The sequence below is a fragment of the Plecotus auritus genome, assembly GCF_963455305.1.
Source record: "Plecotus auritus genome assembly, chromosome: 9".
NCBI classification, from domain to species: domain Eukaryota; kingdom Metazoa; phylum Chordata; class Mammalia; order Chiroptera; family Vespertilionidae; genus Plecotus; species Plecotus auritus.
The window spans coordinates 85656609-85681096 of record NC_137783.1 but is presented as its reverse complement, the minus strand read 5'-3'; the positions used below and the strand labels follow the sequence as shown (position 1 = coordinate 85681096).

At 39.8% G+C, this 24488-nt stretch overlaps 1 protein-coding gene across 9 annotated transcripts in view; it reads left to right on the top strand.

Moving 5' to 3' along the window:
- YAP1 (Yes1 associated transcriptional regulator) overlaps positions 1–24488 on the top strand; it is a 139346-nt gene that overhangs the window by 56338 nt on the left and 58520 nt on the right. For all 9 annotated transcript variants that reach the window (XM_080640019.1, XM_080640018.1, XM_080640017.1 and 6 more), the window contains exon 3: positions 7639–7754. In XM_080640019.1, the coding sequence (XP_080496145.1) occupies positions 7639–7754 (116 nt within the window). The remainder of the gene's footprint in view (positions 1–7638; positions 7755–24488) is intronic.

The window sequence follows — 24488 nt, the reverse complement described above, 5'->3', positions numbered from 1 at the left end:
ACATTCCAGAGTTGTGGAAGTCATGTGCTGCGTTGTCAGAAATCTAGCATTCAGTACTGTCTCCTTATTAAATGTTTGTAGGACTGTAATGACCATAAATGCATCCTTCCACCCAGGTTCTAAATTAATAAGCATTGATCTAAAACATGCCATACCTGACTATTTAGTCAGGGGCACTGAGCTCTTTTCCCTTAGATCAGTGGTTCTCAACCTTTCTAATGCCGCGACCCTTAATACAGTTCCTCATGTTGTGGTGACCCCCCACCATAAAATTATTTTCGTTGCTACTTCGTAACTGTAATTTTGCTACTGTTATGAATCGTAATGTAATGCCGCGACCCTTTAATACAGTTCCTCATGTTGTGGTGACCCCCAACCATAAAATTACTTTCGTTGCTACTTCGTAACTGTAATTTTGCTACTGTTATGAATCGTAATGTAAATATCTGTGTTTTCCGATGGTCTTAGGCGACCCTGCTAGCGGTTCCCAACCTGTGGGTCCCGGACCCACAGGTTGAGAACCGCTGCTGTATTAAAGGGTCGCGGCATTAGAAAGGTTGAGAACCACTGCTTAGATTGTCAAATAAACAAATCAAAATAGCCAACATAACAATAGCCTCCGGTGTGAATGAATCAAAATTATCCCTTTTTTTTCCAAATTGGCAAAAAATACATTTTTGGTGTGCCGCAGAATTTTACTAATTAGTGTATGTGTGCCATGAGATGAAAAAGGTTGAAAATCGCTGCTCTGAATAAAAATGTGTGGTAGTACAATATCAAATCAATTTTTAAAAGCCTGCAGTGCTCTTTGTTTTATTTTTTAATTAAAAGTAAGCATAAAGGAGTAAACGGTCGCCAGTGTAGCCAGTGATGTAACAGGAGTGAGAAGGCCGTGCCATTGCGATGTAAGCAGTACTTACTGTAGTACAATCAGTAGCTGGTGGATTTCAGAGTATTCTTCTGCAGTAATGATGCAGATTAAACTTTGAATTTTTACTGCAGGTTATTGGTTTTGCTTTCTTTAAGTCTGAGATCTAAACAAAATATTTACGCTCCAGCCATTAGTCATCCTTAAAACTCAGTGTTGGAGGTCAAGTCTCACAGTAGTAGGTAGGGCTTCTCAAACCTGAACGTGCATACAGATCTCTGGATCTTGTTAAGTTGCAGATTCTGTCAGTGGGTTGGGTTGGAACCCGAGGCTCTGCATTTCTAACCAGCTCCCTCCCAGGAATTAATGTGGCTGGAGGCCCACACTCTTGAGGAAAAAGATATAAGGGAATTGTTAGTTATTTATTCCTTGAGGTTTCTAAACTTTATCACAGTATCAGTGAGAATGTTAATCATTAAAATTATTTTACTAAATGACATTAATTTAATTCTCTAATGCTTACACTAATGAGCAGCATAAAGTTAATCTTAAATGTTGAGGATAGATATAAGAAAGTCATCAATATTTTTCTATCATCATAAAACCCATTTCCCATTATGTTAATTAGTTTTCCTTAAATAAGGGTAATGAATTCAGTATTTAATAATACAATATATAGCCAAGAATTTGAAGAGCATGTTAGAATTTGTTGGGATGGACCTTGGCTGGTACATAAGAAATACTGCTATTTCTTTGCCTTGGTTTAAATTGACAGAGTTGATTGTCTTATGACTTAAATAAAAAAAAAAAATTGGATGAAGAGATTTTTCAATAATGAATATCTTAAGAATTTGGTTATAGGAATGAGATTATTCTTTTATTCCTAAATTCTTTTGCTGTGCTTTCCCTAAGAGCCAGTATCTCCATACTTGCATGATTCCTTTTCTAGTTCATTCTTACTCTAAGCTGATAGTTCTGTGAAAGTTGGTCTAATGGTTCAGGAGGAACACTTTTTTATCATTTCAGTTTTCAGCTATAGTGTCTACCTACTGTATCTTTTATCACCTACTAGAGGCCCGGTGCATGGTGTGTGTCCCTCAGCCCAGCCTGCACCCTCTCCAATCTGGGACCCCTCGAGGGATGTCCGACTGCCCGTTTAGGCCCGATCCTAAACGGGCAGTCGGACATCCCTCCCACAATCCAGGACTGCTGGCTCCCAACTGCTCACCTGCCTGCCTTCCTGATTGCCCCTAACCACTTCTGCCTGCCAGCCTGATCACCCCTAACCACTCCCCTACCAGCCTGATAGATGCATAACTGCTCCCCTGCCAGCCTGATTGCCCCTAACTGCCCTCCCCTGCAGGCCTGGTCCCCCTCAACTGCCCTCCCCTGCAGGCCTGGTCCCCCCCAACTGCTCTCCCCTGCAGGCCTGGGTCCCCCCCAACTGCCCTTCCCTGCAGGCCCAGTCACCCCCAACTTCCCTCCTCTTCCAGCCCGGTCACCCCTAACTTCCCTCCCCTGCAGGCTTGATCACCCCCAACTGCCCTCCCTTGCAGGCCTGGTCCCTCCCAACTGTCCTCCCCTGCTGGCCATCTTGTGGTGGCCATCTTGTGTCCACATGGGGGCAGGATCTTTGACCACATAGGGGCAGCCATCTTGTGTGTTGGAGTGACTGTCAATTTGCATATTACTCTTTTATTAGATAGGATAGAGGCCTGGTGCACAGGTGGGGGCAAGCTGGTTTGCCCTGAAGGGTGTCCCAGATCATGGTGAGTTTCCCTTGGGGCATGGGGCAGCCTGGGCGAGGGGCCTGTGGTGGTTTGCAGTCCGGCCACGCCCCCTGGCGACCCAAGCAGAGGCCCTGGTATCTGGGATTTATTTATCTTCTGTAATTGAAACTTTGTAGCCTGGAGTGGAGCCAAGCCTCCTGCTCGCTCCGTGGCCACAGCCATTTTTTGTTGGGATTTATTTATCTTCTATAATTGAAACTTGTAGTCTTGAATGGAGGTCTAGGCCCGTCAGGGTGTGTGGAAAGCTTGGCTTCCTCCATTCCCGGGGAAACCCAAGCCTCCTGCTCACTCCATGGCTGCAGCCATCTTGGTTGGGGTTAATTTGCATACTCGCTCCTGATTGGCTGGTGGGCGTGGCTTGTGGGTGTAGCGGAGTGATGGTTAATTTTCATATTACTCTTTTATTAGATAGGATAATTTGACATTTCTAAGAATCAAAGTGATAAAAAAATTTTAATGCTTTTCCAGATTAGCATTTACTGGTATTGGAACTGTTAGTCATCACATTATTAAATAATGCACACTGCTTTAATCTTCATTCATTTCAGCATGTATTTGTTGTGCCCTGCTATGTACCAGACACTCTCCCAGGTGCACATCCTTCAAGAAGCTTATATTCTAGTGGGAATAGAAATAGTATTTTGTAATATTCTTTATCTTTTATTAAATGTTCAATACCTTTAACTCTATTCCCTCTTAGTATTTTAAAAAAATATATTTTTATTGATTTCAGAGACAAAGGGAGAAGGAGATAGGGATAGAAACATCAACGATGGAAGAGGATCATCAATTGGCTGCCTCCTGCATGCCCCCTACTAAGAATCGAGCTTGAAACCCCAGCATGTGTTCTGCCTGGGAATTAAACCATGACCTCCTTTTCATAGGTCAATGCTCAACCACTCAGCCACGCTGGCCATGCCTTTTTTAGTATTTATGAAATATATTTCTTATTCAATATACATTACAAAGAATTTATATGTTTTAGTATCATGCTTTCCAGATATGTCTTGTACAGAAATTGTTTTCACAATTCTTGGGTACCAGATGCAGTTCTTTTTTTTTGTACTGGATGTATATATGTCCTTGTGCAAATTCCTCAATTTTCTGTGTGCATAAGGGGGGTACCAATAATGCCAGCCTCAATAATCATCTTAATGTTATACCCCTTGTTAAGAGAGTAGAAATTATATCAGAAATCACTCAATTTTCACTAGCCAGTGAAATTATTTGCTTCTGTCCTATCCTTTCTCACCTCCTTTTACAATGGAAGCAATGTCTACATTATGTTTCTTCCCACCAGTGGATGTATGACTGTAATTCTTCAGTGATCCCTTAGCACATCTTCAGCTATTCTGTTTCTGTTTACATTTAAACATGTGTCTCTCTTCCTCTTGAAAAAGCAAAAACTCATATTCATCCAGTTGCATTTTTGCTTTCCTCCCTATACACTTAAGTTGTTTGCTTCCTCACCTTGTATTCACTATACCCGCGTTATGCCACTGACACTACCTTGCCAGTGTCACCAATAAAATCCTTATTGCTAATTCTAGTGGATATATAATCCTTACCTGTAATTTCATTTTATTTTTTTTTAAGGTGAGTAGAGCTTAGGGCAAAAAAAATGTTCTTAGGGCAAAAAAAATCATTAATTCATTGACAAATATGTCAAGCACTCCTATAATCATTGAAGATACAGTAGCTAATAATATGAATAAAAGTCCCTGTATTCTTGGAACTTCAGATAGGATGGGTTTTAGATAACATGACCAGGGAAGGCCCACTAAGAACATGACTTTCAAGTAAAGACCAGAAGGAGGTAAGGGAAAGTTATATGCAGATATCTGGGGAAGAGCAGGCCTGGCAAACTGTTTATTTGGTCTTAGCAAAAATACTTTTTTGTGGCATGAAATGTTTTTATAAAGATTATTATTCTGTGGTAAAATGGAAAGCTGGGTATTTTGGGGTATGCTGTTGAAAATTGACTTACATTAGGATAAAGTAGTATTTTTCATAATTTCATAGATTAAAGACAAAGACACTAAAGTTAATTTTATTTCACATTTTCTTAGAATCTAAATAGTCACATGCTTTTGTAGATGGACAATTTAGATAATGGCATCTTTATTCCATAGAGAGTTGTGGATTTTTCAAAATAAGGGGAACATTGGCTGAGGTAACATAGTACAGCTCTAGGAGACTCTTAGTGAGGTTCAACAGCTTTTTCAGGAGGAGGAATTTTACCATCTGTACTTACATCATTTCAGCAAAATGATTGATCTTTCGAGAGCAGTAAAACTATCATTCACTTTATATTAATAATTTATTTAATAATTAATAAATTGATAATAATATTAATTTATTAATTATTAAATAAATTACTAATATATTTAATGATTAAATATTAAATATATTTAATTATATTTAATATAATTAAAATTATATAATTTTTAATTATATTAAAAACCTTAATTTATTTAAAGGAGAAAGAAGCCTTAAGAACAGCTTTATGGGTTGGCTTCAATATTTGGGAAGATGCGTGTGTTCAGAAGGGGTCTTCCTAACTCGGATGGAGTTCAGTCTAGTTATAAATAGACTAGAGACACAATGCATGAAGATTCGTGCAAGAATGGGCCTTCCTTCCCCTGGCTGCCGGCACCGCCTTTGCTCCGGCCTGGAGCCACCTTTCTGCCTTCCCACGCTGCCCAGAGGCCCGGAGCGACTGGGGCCATGTGGACTGCCTGCGTCCTGCCCCCAGCTGCTCAGCACCTGTGTATGCAAATTAACCCACCATCTTTGTTGGTTTAATTTGCATACTCCTGATTGACTGGTGGGTGTCATGAAGGTATGGTCAATTTGCATCTTTCTCTTTTATTAGTGTAGATTAATATGATTTCTATAACTGGTTAGTTTTTCGAGAAACCCAGCTCAAAAATCTTTAGCAGTCAGATCATAAACTTGCTTGTAGTACACCTCCCTCTTCTTCTTTACCCCTCACAGATATTAGGGATTTTTAAAAGTACTGGAGACAAGGAATAGGCAGTGGCATAAGGTTCATTGAAATTTAAGAGCCCCTAACGGGCAGTGAGAAACATTTCTCTAAATTTTGTGGATTTTAAATTTCTTTCCTTGAGTATGACTATATTAATTACCATATATGTTATTGCTTATCATCTATAAGCATGAGAAGGAAACACTATAGATCTAGAGAACATTTTATGGTTTAATTTGTTTGGCAGCTCATATGGAGAATTAAAAAGGAAGAGGAATAAGCTCTTACTGGGCTTGATAAGGTCTCAATCTTTTGGAATGAGGTGCTTACATAGCAAGACTTGAATAAGGTTTTGCCTGTATTGTCTAGACCTGAACAAATGCTAGTGCTACTGCTAAAAAGCATGTATGACCAGTGGACAAAAGGAAGTGCTGAATTGACAGGTATCAATCTTATTCCTGAGTGTACACATCTCCCATATTGTTACCTCCCTGATTTCATCTCCTTCCTGCTTGCTTAGGATCTAAAGGAATTTTCCTATCTCCAGTAGATAATATTTTTGGTCCAGTCCAGCCAGAGTCTATGATCCTTTTTTATTGTGCTATTGATAATGTTATTGATGAAGATATCGTCCTAATTCCATCTCAGGAAAGTAAATGACAGGGTGTCATTTCCTAACCATTTACATGGGAATTTATCATGGGACTATTCAAGAAGAGAGAACCCAGATTTGAAATTTAAACAGCCATACAAAAAATGATTTGGGAGGGTTACTTTTTAAAAATGCCTTATTTCTAGCCATTCTCCCCTGATCAGTTTCAAAAATAATACGAGTTCATGGTTGTTTAATAATAGGAAAACCTAGCAAAGCAGAGTTCTGTAATTTTGCTAGAAATTACAGAAATAAACACTGTTACATTTTGATGACTATCCTTCCCATGTGTTTTCACTACACACATATATTTAAACAATAAGCCTCATACTGTACATACTGTTTTATAGCCTAATTTAAAAAGCTGTATGAATAGTTTCCATGTTATTAAATATTCTTCTAAAATACTTTCAATAGCTGCATTATAATCTATTATATTAAACAATGTTTATTTTACCAATCCCTATCATTAGATGCTAGCTGGCTTTCAAGTTTTTGCTGTTATAAATTACACAGAAGAGAACCCTGCATAACTCTCTGGCTCCCCCCCCCCCCCCCAGGATAACAGTATTTTCAGTTGTTTCACTGAAACATTTGCTAGAAGAAGAAAACTAATATTTATTGAATAATGCTCAATTACCAGATACTGTGCCAAATGCCTTGTAGTATTATATTTCATGGAATCTTTAGCTGGTTTCATCCCAGTTTTATAGGTGAAGAAATCTATATGCATATGTCTAAGATATTTTGCAGTAAGTTAAATGCATGTAGAAAATATTGAAATGTTTTGTTTAGCAAATAACAGTCACAGGACACAATAAAAACTTACATATGATGTTTTAATTTAATTTTGGCTTTGATATATATTACAATAAGACTTAATAGCTTTGTGTTTTACCTAAAAGGTTTTAAGTCTAAAAATTAATTTGCATTCTTAGCTCAGGAGAAAAATCGTGGATGAGTCCCTTGAAAATGTTGGATTTTAGTCATGACCACTGTTACAGGTTACTTTATAAATGACATTTTATGTTTAAATTAGAAGTGGGTAATAATTGTCTACAAAGTGAAAATGGTTTCCTTTCACTTAAAGTTTCAGGCATAGATTTTTCCAATCCTGCACTTGTAAGATCTAAGAAGTGAAAGTTGAGTGATACAAGGATAAAAAAGTGTTGCAGAGGAACAGTAGGAGCAGTGAGATGTCATGATATATGCTTTTGCAGAGCTAGTTTAGAATCTTTGCCTATTAGCCCATGTAATTTACCCTATTTTGATAAGTGGGATTGTTGTTTTTAGGCCTGTTATTTGTTATCTAATGCACTGGTTTTATTTTTTATCTCAGTCACATCGATCAGACAACAACATGGCAGGATCCCAGGAAGGCTATGCTCACCCAGATAAATGTTACAGCCCCCACAAGTCCACCAGTGCAGCAGAATATGATGAACTCGGCCTCAGGTGAGTGAGACGCGGTAATTAGATCACACTGAATAATGCTTGTACATTGGTAAAACTTTCTGTGGAAAATAGTAATTATTCTTCTAAGAAAACTGGATCCTGGGTGATGGTTATTTTCTATCCAGTTTCACAGGGGAGACTTACTTATTTCAAAGTAACATACTATATGCCAAAGCATTGTTTAGCCATCTATATATATAAAAAGCTATTAACATCATAACAACCGGTTGCTATGAAGCCCACTGTGGCCAGTGAACTGCCTGATCAGAGCGTGGAGCTGGCCGGCCAACCTCCTGCAGCCCCTGGGCCAGCCCGTCCCTGATCAGACTCTCCCACCCTGATCAAGGGTGGGGCTGGCTGGCCAAACTCCGCCCTTCCCTCTGGCCAGCCCCACCCCACCACCATAGGCCCGCAGCCACTCCCCCCCCCCCCCCCCCGGCTGACCCCACCCCTGATCACACCCCCCACCTCCTACAGCCCCGACCCCGATGGGCCCCCACCACCCTGATCGGCCCACAGCCACTCTCCCTGACTGGCCCACCCCAGATTGGCCCCTCAATCCCGATCGGGGCTGGGGCCCACTGGCCAATCACCTGCAGCCCCTCCCCTGAGCCAGCCTGGCCCCAATCAGGCCCCAATTGGGGCTGGGCTGGCCAGACCCCACCCATGCACGAATTCATGCACTGGGCCTCTATACGTAAAGGGGCTGATGTCTAAAAGGCAACAGATTTTAAAGTTTTAATTCTGGAGTATCTCAAATTCCTAGTTTCGTTAACTTTGACATGCTTGTGTCTGTGGTCTTAAAGTTGAAGGTTTCCCCCTTCCTTTTGTGGTTTGGATTGGAAACCAAGCTATGGTGTTCCTAACTCTCTACCTTTTAAAGCAGATATTTGTTCTATCTTGAGATTAACTGGACGATAGAAACTTATAAATCCCAAGGCATTTTTCTTAGGTCTAATACGTATTATTGAGCATGTTTCCATCTTTTTCATAGGAGATAAATCTGAGTATAAATCTTAGTTTCGTTTTTTTGCCTTTTATTTGGCAAGTTACTTAAATCTGCTATTTTTCTCATCTACATAATGAGAAATGACATTGCCCCTTCTTATAGAGAGGAAGTTATTAAAGGAAATGATACAGTACATATAAAGCGTTTATTACAATAAACTAGAGGCCCAGTGCACGAAATTCGTGCACAGTGCGGTGGGGGGTGTCCCTCAGCCTGGCCTGCACCCTCTCCAATCTGGGACCCTTCAGGGGATGTCTGACTGTCAGTTTAGGTCCCATCCTAAACCAGCCGTCAGACATCCCTCTCACAATCTGCGACTGCTGGCTCCTAACCACTTGCCTGCCTACCGGATCGCTGCCTAACAGCTCCCCTGCCAGCCTCAAGGCCCCCAACTGCCCTCCCCTGTTGACCTCATGGCCCCCAACTGCCCTCCCTGGCCGGCCTCATGGCCCCCAACTGCCCTCCCCAGCCGGTCTCATGGCCCCCAACTGCCCTCCCCTGCTGGCCTGATCGCCCCTAACCACCTCTGCCTCAGCCCCCACCACTGTAGCTTTGTCCAGAAGGAAGTCAGACAGTAGGAAGATATCCGGTCTCCTGGTCTGATTAGCATATTACCCTTTTATTAGTATAGATAGTAGGTAGTAAGTAAAGGCTTATTTCCTTCTTCCCTAGTAAGTTAGATACTATTAGTTTTTTTCTTCTCTGTTATATGGCCCCAAGTTCATAGCTACTCCATTATGCATCTTTGTGCGTGTTAGAAAAAGGTGGCCCTTCCTCTGGGCAGATGCAACCCCATGCCTGGCATTAGAGACTGAGGCATTTGGGCTGGATTTCTGACCATTCCTCTGCCTCCCACACTTTGTCCCCTTTGCTTAGTGCTCTGGTTTAAGGCACAGATGGCAACAGTAATTGTCAGTTCTCACCTTCATCAAGGCTTTCTTCTTCATAATGCATACATCTTCCCTATCCAACAAACTGACCAACATAATATTATAGCTGCACTATAGATTTTCTTAGCAGCCACAGCCTTTGGAAAGGGATTGATGGAAGTGGGGAGGTTAGTGCAGTTGGTTGACAGGAGGATTCCTTGACTTGAGAGGGTGCAGAATTTGAAATGTCTTTGCCCCTGAAGGTGATGCCAGTGTGCTGGAATGTTTTTACTCTTCCATCACACTCTCCTCTTCTTTTGGTGGCTTAAACACATTTTTAATGAGTTAAAAAAACAGCCCAGCCGGCCTGGCTCAGTGGTTAAGTGTTGACCTATGAACCAGTAGGTCACAGTTGGATTCCTTTTGGGGCACATGCCCAGGTTGTGAACTCGATCCCCAGTGTGGAGCATGCAGGAGGCAGCTGATCAGTGATTCTCTCTCATCAGTGATGTTTCTGTTTCTCTCCCTCTCCCTTCCTCTCTGAAATCAATAAAAATATATATATTTTAAAAAGTGTTAAAAGCTGAAAATGTAAATGTAGACAAGGTTCATGAATGAGATTTTCTTGTTATAAACTGTTTATATAAATTCTTGAAATAAGATTCATTCCTTAAATCTTCCATTTTATTTTAATAAGAATTCATTTACTAATTCTCAGAATCTGTTTTATGTGTGACATTTAATTTAAATTTTAAAAATTTAAAAGCAAAAATTATGCAAGTATTTATTGACTAATATTTTTACTTGGCAGCTTTTCTTTTTAATTATCAGATTTCCAAATACAAGTTGTAAAAAACTGCCTTGTATTTATAGTTCAAAGAAGATGATTGAGATTATTCATTTTTGTCACGTTCCATCTAAAATTATACCTAAGAAATTAGTAATAAATAACTCCTACTCTCCTACTGGAAGAGTAGGCATTTTGCATCTAGAATGATTAATTATTCTTTTGGAACATTGGTGTGTGTTTTTTTTCTATTATATTTTCTAACAGTAATGGTCAATGGAAATGGAAATTTGTAATCAAATTTATGTTCATAATCAAAAGTATATATCAAATTGCTTTTAGAATATTTTTATATTTTATTTCAGCTCTAAATATTTTTTTAATTTAATAAATCTTTATTGTTCAGATTATTACAATTGTTTCTCCTTTTTCCCCCCATAGCTCCCCTCCACCTGGTTCCCACCCCACCCTCTGCCCTTACCACCCCCACACTGTCCTCATCCATAGGTATACGCTTTTTGTCCAGTCTCTTCCTGCACCCCCCATACCCCTTTACCCCTGAGAATTATCAGTCCACTCCCTTTCTATGCCCCTGATTCTATTATATTCACCAGTTTATTCTGTTCCTCAGATTTTTAATTCACTTGATTTTTAGGTTCACTTGTTGATAGATATGTATTTGTTGTTCATAATTTGTATCTTTACCTTTTTCTGCTTCTTCTTCTTCTTCTTAAAGAATACCTTTCAGCATTTCATATAATACTGGTTTGGTGGTGATGAACTCCTTTAGCTTTTTCTTATCTGTGAAGCTCTTTATCTGCCCTTCAATTCTGAATGATAGCTTTGCTGGGTAGAGTAATCTTGGTTGTAGGTTCTTGCTGTTCATCACTTTGAATATTTCTTGCCACTCCCGTCTGGCCTGCATAGTTTCTGTTGAGAAATCAGCTGACAATCGTATGGGTGCTCCCTTGTAGGTAATTAACTGTTTTTCTCTTGCTGCTTTTAATATTCTCTCTTTGTCTTTTGCTCTTGGCATTCTGCTAAGTTTATTTTGTACTATCTCCTTTAATTCTCATAATGGCTATTTAAGTTAAGTGCTGTTATTAGGCTCACTTTACATATGAGAAAACTTGAGTAACTTTCCCCAAATAACACAACTTTTAAATGGTAGAGGCCAGGATTCAAACTCTGGTAGTGGGGTTCCAGAGCCCATGCTCTTAGTCTGCATGTGACAAGTATTAGGATAAGTGACAGAGAGGAGAGTAAAGCCTCAGGAAACAGATGGGATAGGATCTGTTAATGCACTGGAGGCACTAGCTATACTAATAATAGAGGAATATGCAAATTATCCGGGACGCCGTCACAGTAACAGTAACGACCAGACAGCAGGCTGCGTGGGGCGACAAGGCCTACAGGGAGGTTAGTAAGGGACGACCAAACAACTGAACAGCAGGCTGCGTGGGGCGACCAGGCAGCGGGGGGGGGGCAGTTGGGGGCGACCAGGCTGGCGGGGGGGGGGCAGTTGGGGTCAACCACGCTGGTGGAGGGGTGGTTGGGGCGACCAGGCCAGTGGGGGAGGGCAGTTGGGGATGACCAGGCTGGCAGGGGGGCAGTTAGGAGTGATCAGGCCAGCAGGCAGAGGTGGTTAGGGGTGATCAGACTGGCAGGGGGAGGCAGTTAGGGGCGATCAGACAGGCAGGCAGGTGAGCAGTTAGGAGCCAGCAGTCCCGGGTTGTGAGAGGGATGTCCGACTGCCGGGCCTAAACCGGCTGTTGGACATCCACCAAGGGGTCCCAGATTGGATAGGGTGCAGGGTAGGCTGAGGGCCCTCCATCCCCTGCCGTGCAAGAATTTGGTGCACCGGGCCTTTAGTTTTAAAATATCAGTAGACATACTGGAGAACTCTTTCTACAGAAGCTGATGGGTATGGGGATGTTGTTTGCTTAAAGATATTTTGTGTATGATAAAATGGACCCTCTACCTTAAAGAAGAAAGTTTTTAACAAGAACACTAGAGGTCATTTTCTTTAATGGGAAGGTCAGACAGTATGATCAGTTAAGAAAGGAAGAGCCCTGGCCTGTGTGACTCGGTTGAACATTGTCCCATGCACCAAAAGGTTACCAGTCGATTCCATCCAGGTAGGGCACATTTGGGTCGGGTGCTTAGGAGGCAATCCATCCATGTTTCTCTCTCTGTCTCTCTTCCTCTCTTTCTGAAATCAATAAAACCATTAAAGGTTTAGTGAAACCAAAAAGTTTTTTAAAAATGAAACTGAAACAGTGTAAAAAAGAAAATGAGTCAGCAAAAGTTATAAAATTAGAGTAAGGTGTTAAATTAAGTATATGTGAAAATTCAAGTGTGGATTCTAAGTATGTTCACAAATACAAATGGCTTAACTATCAAATCAAGTTGAGGCTATTGATAAGATCGATATAATAAATACCTCATTTTACTCTGAATTACATGCATGAGATTGTTGTCTTTCATTTCTTTTATTTCAGTGGACATTTAAATTTAAAAATAAATAATGGATTTCTACATGGTGTTGAAATGCTTTGGAATGAATGTCATAGGAATAAAATACTGTCATTTTTCTGTAAACTCTCCAGACCTACTTTTTAATATTTGGCTCGACTGAATGATCTTTCAAGTTTCACTCCAAATCTAAGATTTTAAGAAATCCTATTTCTTTTGTTCAGTCTAATAATTCTGTTTAGCCAAAATGATCACTATACTTTGGTTTTAGAAGTCATTTTTCAAGACAGGAGGTTGAAAGGATGGATTTTATTGCTGGACTGGAGACCTGTAGTTTGTGATTGCCCAAATTCTACTAGGAAGTACAAATAAAGGTGCACTGGAAAGGGTTATAGAGGCAAGACTTAACTAGATCCTTTAAAGATGATTAATTTATATTCTCTGTCCATTTAATTGGCAAATAAATGACTAAACTTTATGAAAAGAATTTGAAAGAAAATTAAATAGAATTTTGAATAATTCAGTAAGATAATGGTTCTATTTCACTTTCCATTAAAATATGTAATGATACATGTATAAACCCTATTTTATTAAATTATTTGAGATGATTGCCCTTTGGAAGTTCTATTAAATGTGTTATGCTTGCCCTAGCCAGTTTGACTCAGTGGATAGAGCATCGGCCTGCAGACTGAAGGGTCCCGGGTTCAATTCCAGTCAAGGGCACATGGCTGGGTTGTGGGCTCCATCCCCGGTTGGGGGCATGTAGGAGGCAGCCGATCAATGATTCTCTCTCATCATTGATGTTTCTATCTCTCTCTCCCTCTCCATTCCTCTTGGAAATCAATAAAAATATATTTTAAAAAGTTTTTTAAGTGTCAATGCTTATAGAGTCTTGATTTAACAGCCTTTTGATGTATGCGTGGGTCTATATAAAATAGATCTACATAATGACTGTTAGTTAAATATTAGTGATTTTTGTTAGACATTAGAAAATAAGGACCTGGGGATATAAAAGTGGTATTTTTCCTTTAACCAGATTTATTTATATGAAGATACTAAGTTTTTTAGTAGTAGCTTGTTAACAGTGACCCACAAGATTGCTGAATCTTAAAGCAACAATAAAGTCAGGAAAGTATACTCTGTGATAATTCAAAAATAACTTGACACCAAAGAGTGTTTAGGAAAATTAAAAGCACAAGCTCTTTTACTTGGTTTAAATAAAGCAAAATCAATTAACCCAGTTATGTATGCTTTTTAAAAATGTAACTTTGATAATAGTCTAAAGTCAAAGGTCATTATTACTGTACATTTTAAAGGATTCATTATATTTATGTTTTAAAATAATTTTTTTTAAATCAATGCCCAAATCCTACTAATGTAGCACTTTCAGATTTCCTGATAAACCTGCATGGGATCCCTAGGAAATACCCCACGATGGGTGTAGAAAATGCTTTCTTGATGGAGACAGATGATACACGTTAGAGGAATGTGCTGTAAACACTTTCATTGCAGTGGGTGAAATGCTGAGAGGCAGCCAGAGTAGTGCAGAACTGCCTTCATGTTTCCTGCAGTATTACTCCTGCTTTGTGTAATCTCTGTCAGCACAGAAGACCAGATGGGAAAGAAAATTTTTTACCAGGGAAAATGACAGAATAGATGTGAAAAGTAAAAATGACAAAGTATAGGGTTTTTCACTTTAAAAAGCACAGTAAAGGATAAGGATGTGTGAGAAGTTGGAAAGTTGACAGCATGTTTTAGGAATTTGATAATTCCTACTTCATGTGTTGTAGTTCACAAACTTTGAAGTTCTACTTTTCATTTTTGGAGTAAACTGAAACAGAATCAAGTATAGGGGATAAGATCAAGGGTTCTGAGAGTCTGGTGGACATGGATTTGAATCCCACCTTTGTCACTTACTGCCTGTAAGATTTTTGGACAAATTACACTTACTCTTCCTAACTGTACCTCGGTTTCTTCACCTGGAAAATGGGGATAACAATAATATTACACTGAACTTACACGGCTATTGTGACGATTACATGACACTATTTAAGGTAATTGGCACATAGTTAGAACTTATTAACAATATACAATGCTTGGTATAATATATTGCATATACAATAGATAAGTAACTGATCTGATTTGATAGTTTACAATTTAATCAGTTCGTATGAACTGGTAGCCACTGTTTCCTTATTTAAAACTAGGATCCCAGTGCACGAATTCGTGCACCTTGAAAGGAACTGTGGGCCACGAGGCTGTGGTAGGCACAGGGGTGGGTCTCGGCCCATCCTCCGCGTCACTGCCCAGTCCCTCCCCCTGCCCAGCCCCTCCCCCCATGGCCCTGCTCCCACCACCGCCACTCCCACATGCTGACAGTGCAGAGCGATTGGGGCCAGTGTCAGCAGCGGTGTGAATGGGGCTGGTGCTGTCAGCGGGTGCGAGCAGTGGCTGCTGTTTGCCCCTCAGGAGCAGAGGGAGGTAGAGAAGCCCTCAGGGTGATCAGGGACTGGTGCCAGGCACGGGCAGCGGGTGCGAGCAGAGGTACTGAGGCGCGCATGCAGAGAGGCCTGGCAACTGAGTACGCGCCAGCTGTGGGTGCGAGCGGGGCTAGTGCTGGCAGTGGGTGCAAGTGGGGCTGGTGCCGGCAGCAGATGCAAGCACCGGGCGGGACCGCGGTGCGCAGGAGCGAAGAATTTTCAGTAACCACCAGAGGCTCGCCCCAATGACAGTGACTGGCACCTTGGTCTGGTGCCCCCTCACCTGCTCCACCCTCCCACCACAGCGAATGCCCGCCATGTTCCTCACCTGACCCCTGGTGGTCAGCACACATCATAGCGATTGGTTGTTCTGGTTGTTCCACCGTACGGTGTATTTGCATATTAGCCTTTTATTATATAGGATAATTTTAAAATCTATTAGTACACTGTCTTTAGGGCCACATTTACATGAATTTACCTGAGTCAGTATGTTTTTGATTCTTCTAAAAGTTCTTGAATATTATAAAATAGAAATTGTTGGAGAAACCAAGACGGTCGCATAGGTAAACACCTAAACTGCTGCCTCGCACAACAACTTCAAAACTACAACTAAAAGACAAGACGGACATCATCCAGAACGACAGGAAGGCTGGCTGAGTGGAAATTCTACAACTGGAAAGAAAGAGAAAAGCACACTGAGACTCAGAGGAACTGCAGAAGGCAGAAGTACTGAGGCGCGCATGCGGATTGGGCTGGCAACTGAGTACGCGACTGCCTTTCTCAATCAGAAGGGATAAAAAGCTCCCGACAGCTCTGAACTCCAGTTCCGGGTGAGACTCTGGGGACCCAGACTCATTCGGGGAGAAACTGGACTGTCTGGCAGTGGGCGAAACTCGAGGGCGGCTTTCACTCAGAGGTGCTTGCAGCAATTACCGCGGGACACTGAGACCCAGGGGCCTCTTAGGCCAGGGCTGATGGGAAGCCATTGCTGTCTGCTCCGCCCTGAGACGCTGCCCCATCCAAGCTGAGCAAAGAGGCTTTTGCAAGTCTTGTCTCATAAGGGTGTCTCCAGCACAGAAGTTCTCCCAGCGTAGACACAGCTGATCATCACAGCCAACTGGCCTGCAGGTCAATTCCTCCCAGTGATACCAACCGTAATCAAGGCTTAACTACAACAAGACTGTGCACACAGCCCACAAAGGGGTGCACCAAGAGTGTCCACCTCAGGTAACTGGGGAGGCTGAGCCACTGGGCCCTATAGGACACCTAGCACACAAAGCCGCTCTATCAACTCAGGGAAGCAGCCAGAATGCGGAGACAAAGAAACAGGTCACAAATGAAAGAAATGGAGGAAAGCAAACAACTGGATATAGAGTTCAAAACCATGGTTATAAAGTTTTTCAAGAATCTTCTAGAAAAGGCCGATAAATTTAGCGAGACCCTCGAAGATATGAAAAAGGACCACCTAGAAATTAAGCATACACTTACTGAAATAAAAAATAATATACAGAGATCCAACAGCAGACTAGAGGACCGCAAGAATCAAGTCAAAGATTTGAAATACAAAGAAGCAAAAAACAAAAGCAAAAAGCAAAAAGAATCCAAAAATATGAAGATAGTATAAGGAGCCTCTGGGACACCTTTAAGCGTACCAACATCCGAATTATGGGGGTGCCAGAAGAAGAGAGAGAGCAAGATACTGAAAACCTGTTTGAAGAAATAATGACCAAAAACTTCCCCCACCTGGTGAAAGAAATAGACTTACAAGTCCAGGAAGCGCACAGAACCCCAAACAAAAGGAATCCAAAGAGGACCACATCAAGATACATCATAATTTAAATGACAAGGGCAAAAGACAAAGAGAGAATATTAAAAGCAGCAAGAGAAAAACAGTTAATTACCTACAAGGGAGCACCCATACGATTGTCAGCTGATTTCTCAACAGAAACTATGCAAGCCAGATGGGAGTGGCAAGAAATATTCAAAGTGATGAATAGCAAGAACCTACAACCAAGATTACTCTACCCAGCAAAGCTATCATTCAGAATTGAAGGGCAGATAAAGAGCTTCACAGATAAGAAAAAGCTAAAGGAGTTCATCACCACCAAACCAGTATTATATGAAATGCTGAAAGGTATTCTTTAAGAAGAGGAAGAAGAAGAAAAAGGTAAAGATACAAATTATGAACAACAAATACATATCTATCAACAAGTGAATCTAAAAATCAAGTGAATAAAAAATGATGAACAGAATAAACTGGTGAATATAATAGAATCAGGGGCATAGAAAGGGAGTGGACTGACAATTCTCGGGGGGGAAAGGGGTGGGGGAGGTGCGGGAAGAGACTGACAAAAATCGTACACCTATGGATGAGGACAGTCGGGGGGAGGTAAGGGCAGAGGTTGGGGTGGGAACCGGGTGGAAGGGAGCTTTGGGGGGAAAAAAGAGGAACAATTGTAATAATCTGAACAATAAAGATTTATTTTTAAAAAAAGAAATTGTCAATCTGAAGTCAGAGTATATAGAATGAGGCTCTACTGAAATATATCAACAGTACTTACAGGAATAAAATTATAACAAAGCCCAACATCAGAGCAATGAATGTAGTAAGAGACTCTTTTTTTTTTTTTTAATGAATTTTTTCATCCAAGGACACTGAGAAGAGAGAGAGGCAGACATCAGTTGCCTTTCATATGTTCCCAGGCCATTATCAAACCCACAACCCCGGTATGTGTCCTGACTGGGAATCAAACAGGCAATTTTTCAGTGAACGGGATGACACTTAACCAACTGAGCCATTCCAGCCAAGCAGTAAGAGACTTGGTATTATTAGTTACTCTTAAGCTCCTATCCTAAATATCTTTTTTCAGCCAAAATTGGTTTCCTTTTTCTCATTTGGAAATTTAGATAAATTACGAAAAGGTAGCCAGAAGGAAAGGGGATAATAATAAAGAGCAAAAGCATAATAATCTAGAATTAATATAACTAATTCTTTTTTTTAATTTTTTAAAAATATTGATTACAGAGAAAAAAGAAGAGGGAGAGAGAGATAGAAACATCAATGATGAGAGCATCATTCATCAGTTTGCCTCCTGTATGCCCCACACTGGGGATTGAGCCTGAAACCCGGGCATATGCCCTGACCAGGATTGAACCCTGACCTTCTGGTTCATAGGTCGATGCTCAACCTCTGAGCCACACCAGCTGGGCATAACTAATTCTTAAGAAATTTCAATTGTTTTATATAGCTTCTCTTGATTTGTTTGATGATTTAAGTTCCTAAAAAATGATTAGTAATACGGAAACAAGAACCATTTTTGTTGCTTAAAAATAGGACCAGCATATTTCATTTTAATAAAAGTTGTAAATAAAATGTAAGGACTATGAAAATAAAAATATTTATTTGTGAAATGGAAAAAAATAATTCAGTGAGAATGCCCAATCAAGTTGCAAATGACGTTAGCTTGAAATTATTATGTCTTCTTTAGTACTATAGTTCTTCTGAAGTATTTCTTAAACCAAGTGGCATCTTCTAATATTGATGGATTCTTGACTTTGCTGCTTAATGAAGCATGCCACTCATGTCAGGGCAGCTAATGGCCTGTTTTATTCTGATTATGAAAGCATTTCATGCCCTCTCCACTGGGGATCACTTTAAAAAAATGTTTTTATTGTTTTCAAAGAGAGGAAGGGAGTGGGAGAGACAGATAGAAGCATTAATGATGAGAGATAATCATCAGTCGGCTGCCTCTTACATGCCCCAAACTGGGGATTGAGCACACAACCCTAGTATATCCCCTGACCGGGAATTGAACTGTGACCTCCTGGTTCATGGGTCAGCGCTCAACTACTGAGCCACACCGGCCGGGCTGGGGATCACTTGATGTTAAGTGATTTGGTCATGATTTTTAACTTAACAGTATTTTCTAAATAATATTAAAACTCAGTCATGGCTGGTTGGTCAGTGGTTAGAGCATTGGCCCGAGGACTGAAAGGTTGTGGGTTCCATTCCTGGTCAAGGGCACATACCTCAGTTGCAGGCTTGTGTGTGGAAAGCAGCCAATCGATGTGCCTCTCTCGCGTTGATGTTTCTCTCTCTACCCCTCCTATTCCCCTTCCACTCTCTAAAAAATCAATGGAAAAATATCCTCTGGTGAGGATTAAAAAAAAAACTCGGATTACCTGGGCAAAGCAGCAACATTTGGCAAATGGAACAATAGTTGTTGGCTGATAAATTGCTATTCTTTATGCTGAGTCTGTTCAGCTGGGCTTCTAAAATAAACACCTCTCCTCCTCTTAATATACAGCAAAACAATTGACTTGTACAATCTATTACATTTTTCTTTCCTTTAATGAAGAAACCCAAATTAATTGAAAGGTGGATGTATAAAGTTACTTGGTTTTTCAGTAGCTTCATAGCAGTATTTTTTATACTGTTCCATTTTTGAAAAGATCATTTCAATTTGAGAATTATAATATCCAAAATAATTATTTAAATGTCAAATGTGTGAGGGAGTATGATGTTCATATATTTAGTTATTTGCTTGCTTATTTCAGATTATTTGCTTGATTATAACCTGCCCTTTTAGCTTATTTTAGAAATTATATTCTAACGTAAGAAAAGATATATAGAATGACCTTAAAGAATAAATATTTTTAGAAATTTATTAGAAGTATTTGAAGTAATTGTTTGGTAAGTTCATTTGAATTCTGAAAGTTACTAAGGTTTTAGTGTAAATAATATGAACTTAATGAAGAAAAGGTTATAAACTTCTTTTATTTTAACCAACAAACTAACTTAGAAGACATTATTTAAAGAGTATAAAGAAAAAATGTTTCATATATTAGTATCATTGCCACCAGCTCTCTTAGATAGTGATGCTTAAAAATAGAACTGTCCCCGTTCAACTTTTTTCCTGTGATTATTTGTAGAATTTTGCAAATTTTGCTTTGGAGTAGAGAGGATGAGAAAGAAATTACAAATTATTTACATTTATGGACCAAATAAATGCCTATTTTATTTCTTCTCTTAATAAATGTTGGAATATTATTTTTTTCTTCCCCACTGATTTCTAAATCCTTCTAGTTTCTCTATTGCTACAATAACTATGACTCATAAGAAGAATATTTGTGTGAAAGATTAAGATGCTAATTCTTTAAAAATGATATCCATAGACTACCATATATAGGCAGCATCAGTGCAATGAAAAAAATCCTGCAACAATAGACAAGAATTTTCCAAAATAATACTTTCTTTTGATTTCAAGGTAACAAGGTAGTAAAACTTCTTTTAGGTTAAAATTTTAACAAAAGGTCATTGCTGTGTTTGCACATTCTAAAGCCTAAATGAGCTTAACAGAAAGCTAATCTTTTATAAATGTATTTACTGAAATTCTAAGCTATTAACTTAAAATCAAGAAGTATCAAGTTGCACTGAAGAAAGTCTGAAGAGTTGTGTATTAGAAAGTTCTCAGAGCTTTACTTGGCCTTTTTCTCTAGGAAGTTCATTCAGCTGTAACAGACAAACAGGAAAATGATTTTTCACAAAGTCTCATAGTTTCATCTTGAGACAATTGAATCGTTTTCCTTTCTGAAGCATTGATTCCACAAAAATGCCCTCCTTTGTACTACGCATTGTATGCCAGAGGCATTGAAGAGTCAAGTTAAAACGGTTTTTCCATATAATTATAACACTAAATGTTATGACAGACATATATACCAAGTGCTGAGGAAATAGATGAGGAACATGTGAATCAATAGGCAGGAGAGTAGAGAGGACATCTTTAAAAAGCCAAAGGTTTATGTATTTCTTCAACAAATATTGAATACTTAATATGTGCTAGGCACTATTCTAAATCCCAAGAATACAGAATATAAACAAATATATGTGTCAGATAGTTAAAATAAACCTAACTTGTTAAAGGGAGATATTTTAGATAGATTCTCCAGTGAAGGCCTCTGTAATTGATGTCTTTTGAGCAGAGATCTGAATGAACTATCATGCAGATATCTGGGGGAAAGGGGAGGAATGTGTCATACATAACACAACAGACCATTCAAAGGTTGCTGAGGCATGTTTGGGGAATAGCAAAGAGTCCACTGCAACTAGAACAAGTTGGTAAAAGGTAGCACGGAAACCATATGACACTGGGACTTGTAGGTTTTGAACACAAAAGTGATATAATCTGAGTAAGTTGTTTTTTTTAAAGTGGGGAGATTAGCCCAGTCTGGTGTAGTTTGGTGGTTGAGCATCAACCCAGGAACCAAGCGGTCACCAGTTCGATTCCCAGTCAGGGCATATGCCTGGGTTGCAGGCTTGATCCCCAGTAGGGGGTGTGCAGGAGGCAGCCAATTGATGATTCGCTCTCATCATTGATGTTTCTATCCCTCCCTCCCTTTCCTCTCTGAAAAAAATAAAAGTGGGGAAATTAGAGGGCTGTTGCAATAACTCAGGAAAGGATGGACCAGTGTGGTGGAGATGGAAGTGGTGAGAAGTGGTTTGGATTCAGGATCTGAATTTTAATAGATAAGTAGGAGTTAAATTTGCTGAAGGAAAGGAAAGGTAAAGGGAACAGTCAGTATGTGAGAGATCACTGAGTCTGAAACCCCCAGCACTGTATGACTAGTGGAATGGTGGAAAGATGAGACTGAAGATATCCACAAAAAATTTTTGTGTGATCAACTAAGAAATTTGTATTTTATCCTGAAAAATTTGGGAGACCATTAAAAATATGAATCTTCTCTAGAGTCCTTTTTTTATGGAAGGGAAAACCTTCTATGGGTTCTCTGTTTTTATTAGCTGATCATTTCATGTTTGAGGCCTGGGTATATTCTCATAAACCTGTCTTTTTATATACGAGTTTTGTAAGTTAAATATGTTATTGCAACAAAATGGCAGAACTATTCCAGGAAAGAGTAGGGAATGGACTTTTTAAAAAAGTGCCTACTGGTCCTGGCCAGCATGGGTGAGTGGTTAGGGCATCGGCTCCCACACTGGATGGTCATGAGTTGGATTCCTGGTCAAGGGCACGTACCTGGGCTGCAGGTTTGATCCCTGGCCTCAGTCGAGGTACATGCAGGAGGCAACCAATTAATGTGTATCTCTGTGTATCTCTGACATTGATGTTTCTCTCTTTCCTCTCTCTCCCTTCCTCCCTCCCTTCCACTCTTGCTAAGAATCAATGGAAAAAATATCCTCGCGTGAGAATTTAAAAAAAATAAAAATAAAAAAGTACCTACTGTAAGGCCTGCCCTAAGTCAAGCACTTTCTACTTTAACCCTCTCAACAATTAATTTGAGTGTTCATCTCCATTTTCTAGACAAGGAAAGTGAGCATCAAGCAGATTAAGGAGTTTGCTCAAGGTTAGAAGGCTAATAAATAATGGATCCAAGCTTTGAACCAAGGTCTGTCTGAATCTAAACCTTTTACAGTTTTCTCTTAACTATGCTGTCTTTCTAGAGTTTAAAATAAGGCTAAAATTATATTTCATTTAATGTATCAAAGGTGATCTTTTTTTAACCAAGTAATCTATTGACTGGTCTTTTGCTGTATTGGTAAAGTTTGAATTAATGGTAGGTAGTTCTATAAAGGAGTTTAATAAAACAAGTGAACCTTACTAGTTTTCTGTATTCTAGGTCAGTGATTCTCAATTTGTGATGTGTGGAGGAATTGCCTGGGGATTTGTAAAATGCAGATTCTGGTTAGTTAGTCTGGAGTGGAACCTGAGAATTCTGCATTTCTAATAAGTTTTCACATGGTGCTGATACTACTGGTTCATGGACTGCACAGATAGAAAACTCTAGAATGCTAAATTTAAACCCATACAAATGTTAATGATCTACTTTACTATTCCTATTTTTACTTTATTCCTATTCTCTGTTGAAATAACCTAAGTGCCTAATACATGTGAATCATTTTATCATTTAATGAGAGCTTATCTACACTAATAAAAGAGAAATATGCAAATTGACCATCCATCCACTACACCTCCAGGAAATCAGGAATGAGTATGCAAATTAACACAACAAAGATGGTGGGTTAATTTGCATGTGCAGAGCAAAGACTGAAGACTGAAGAGGCTTGGCTTTTCTGCTGCTGCCAGAGTGAAGGCCTGGGTCCCAGGTGCCGGAGGAAAACTGGTGCTGGCAGCCAGGGGAAGGAAGGCCTATTGCACGAATCTTTGTGCAACGGGCCTCTAGTTTAATATAAAAATCCTATAAAATGTTATAAACTTTTTTTAAAAATTGTGATTTATAAAAGCACAAACTGAGGATCTGAAGATTGTGACTAGACCAAGATCAATCAGTATTCTTGCCACATATTTCATTATTTTTTAAAAATGTATTTTTATTGATTTCAGAGAAGAAGGAAGAGGGAGAGAGAGATAGAAACATGAATGATGAGAGAGAAGCACTGATCGGCTGCCGACCGCATGTCCCATACTGGGGAATCAAGCCTGCAACCCGGGCATGTTGCCTGACCGGGAATTGAACCATGACCTCCTGGTTCATAGGTTGATGCTCAACCACTGAGCCATGCCAGCTGGGCTAATTTCTTCATTATTTCAGCTCAACAAACTTTGGTTGTATTTGGTGGCAGTGATGAGCTCCAGAGATACCAAAACAAAACAAGTCAAGGTGCTTATTGCAAGCCTTAGAGCCTAATTTGGGGGTTAGGGGTGTGTGTGCAGGCAAATGATTAGGGTACAGTGAAGCATCTGCTATGAAGGGGACATGAGCACAGTGGTTGGGGGCACAGTATGCTAGTGAGCAGAGTGCAGTTAAGTAGCAGTGCCAGGATACCCACCTAAAGCCCTCATATGTATGGGCCAGAGTAATCTTCATCTGCTACACTGTTCATTGTGGTCTACAGGGAGTTTGGGCTCATCTGCATGTTCTAGTAGTTTGGCAGAAGAATCTTATATCTACCTATAAAACATGGGAGAACACTTGAACTCAAGGAGCGGGGGAGGGGATGAGCTGGCCATCACTCTGAAGCAGGTTTTATAAACTGCTTTTCTTCCATAAATGCATTTATACACACTTGTCCCATGCTTGGTGACAAAAATATTTAATTGTACATGACAGCATTTAGGAGTCAGGGTTAAATATATT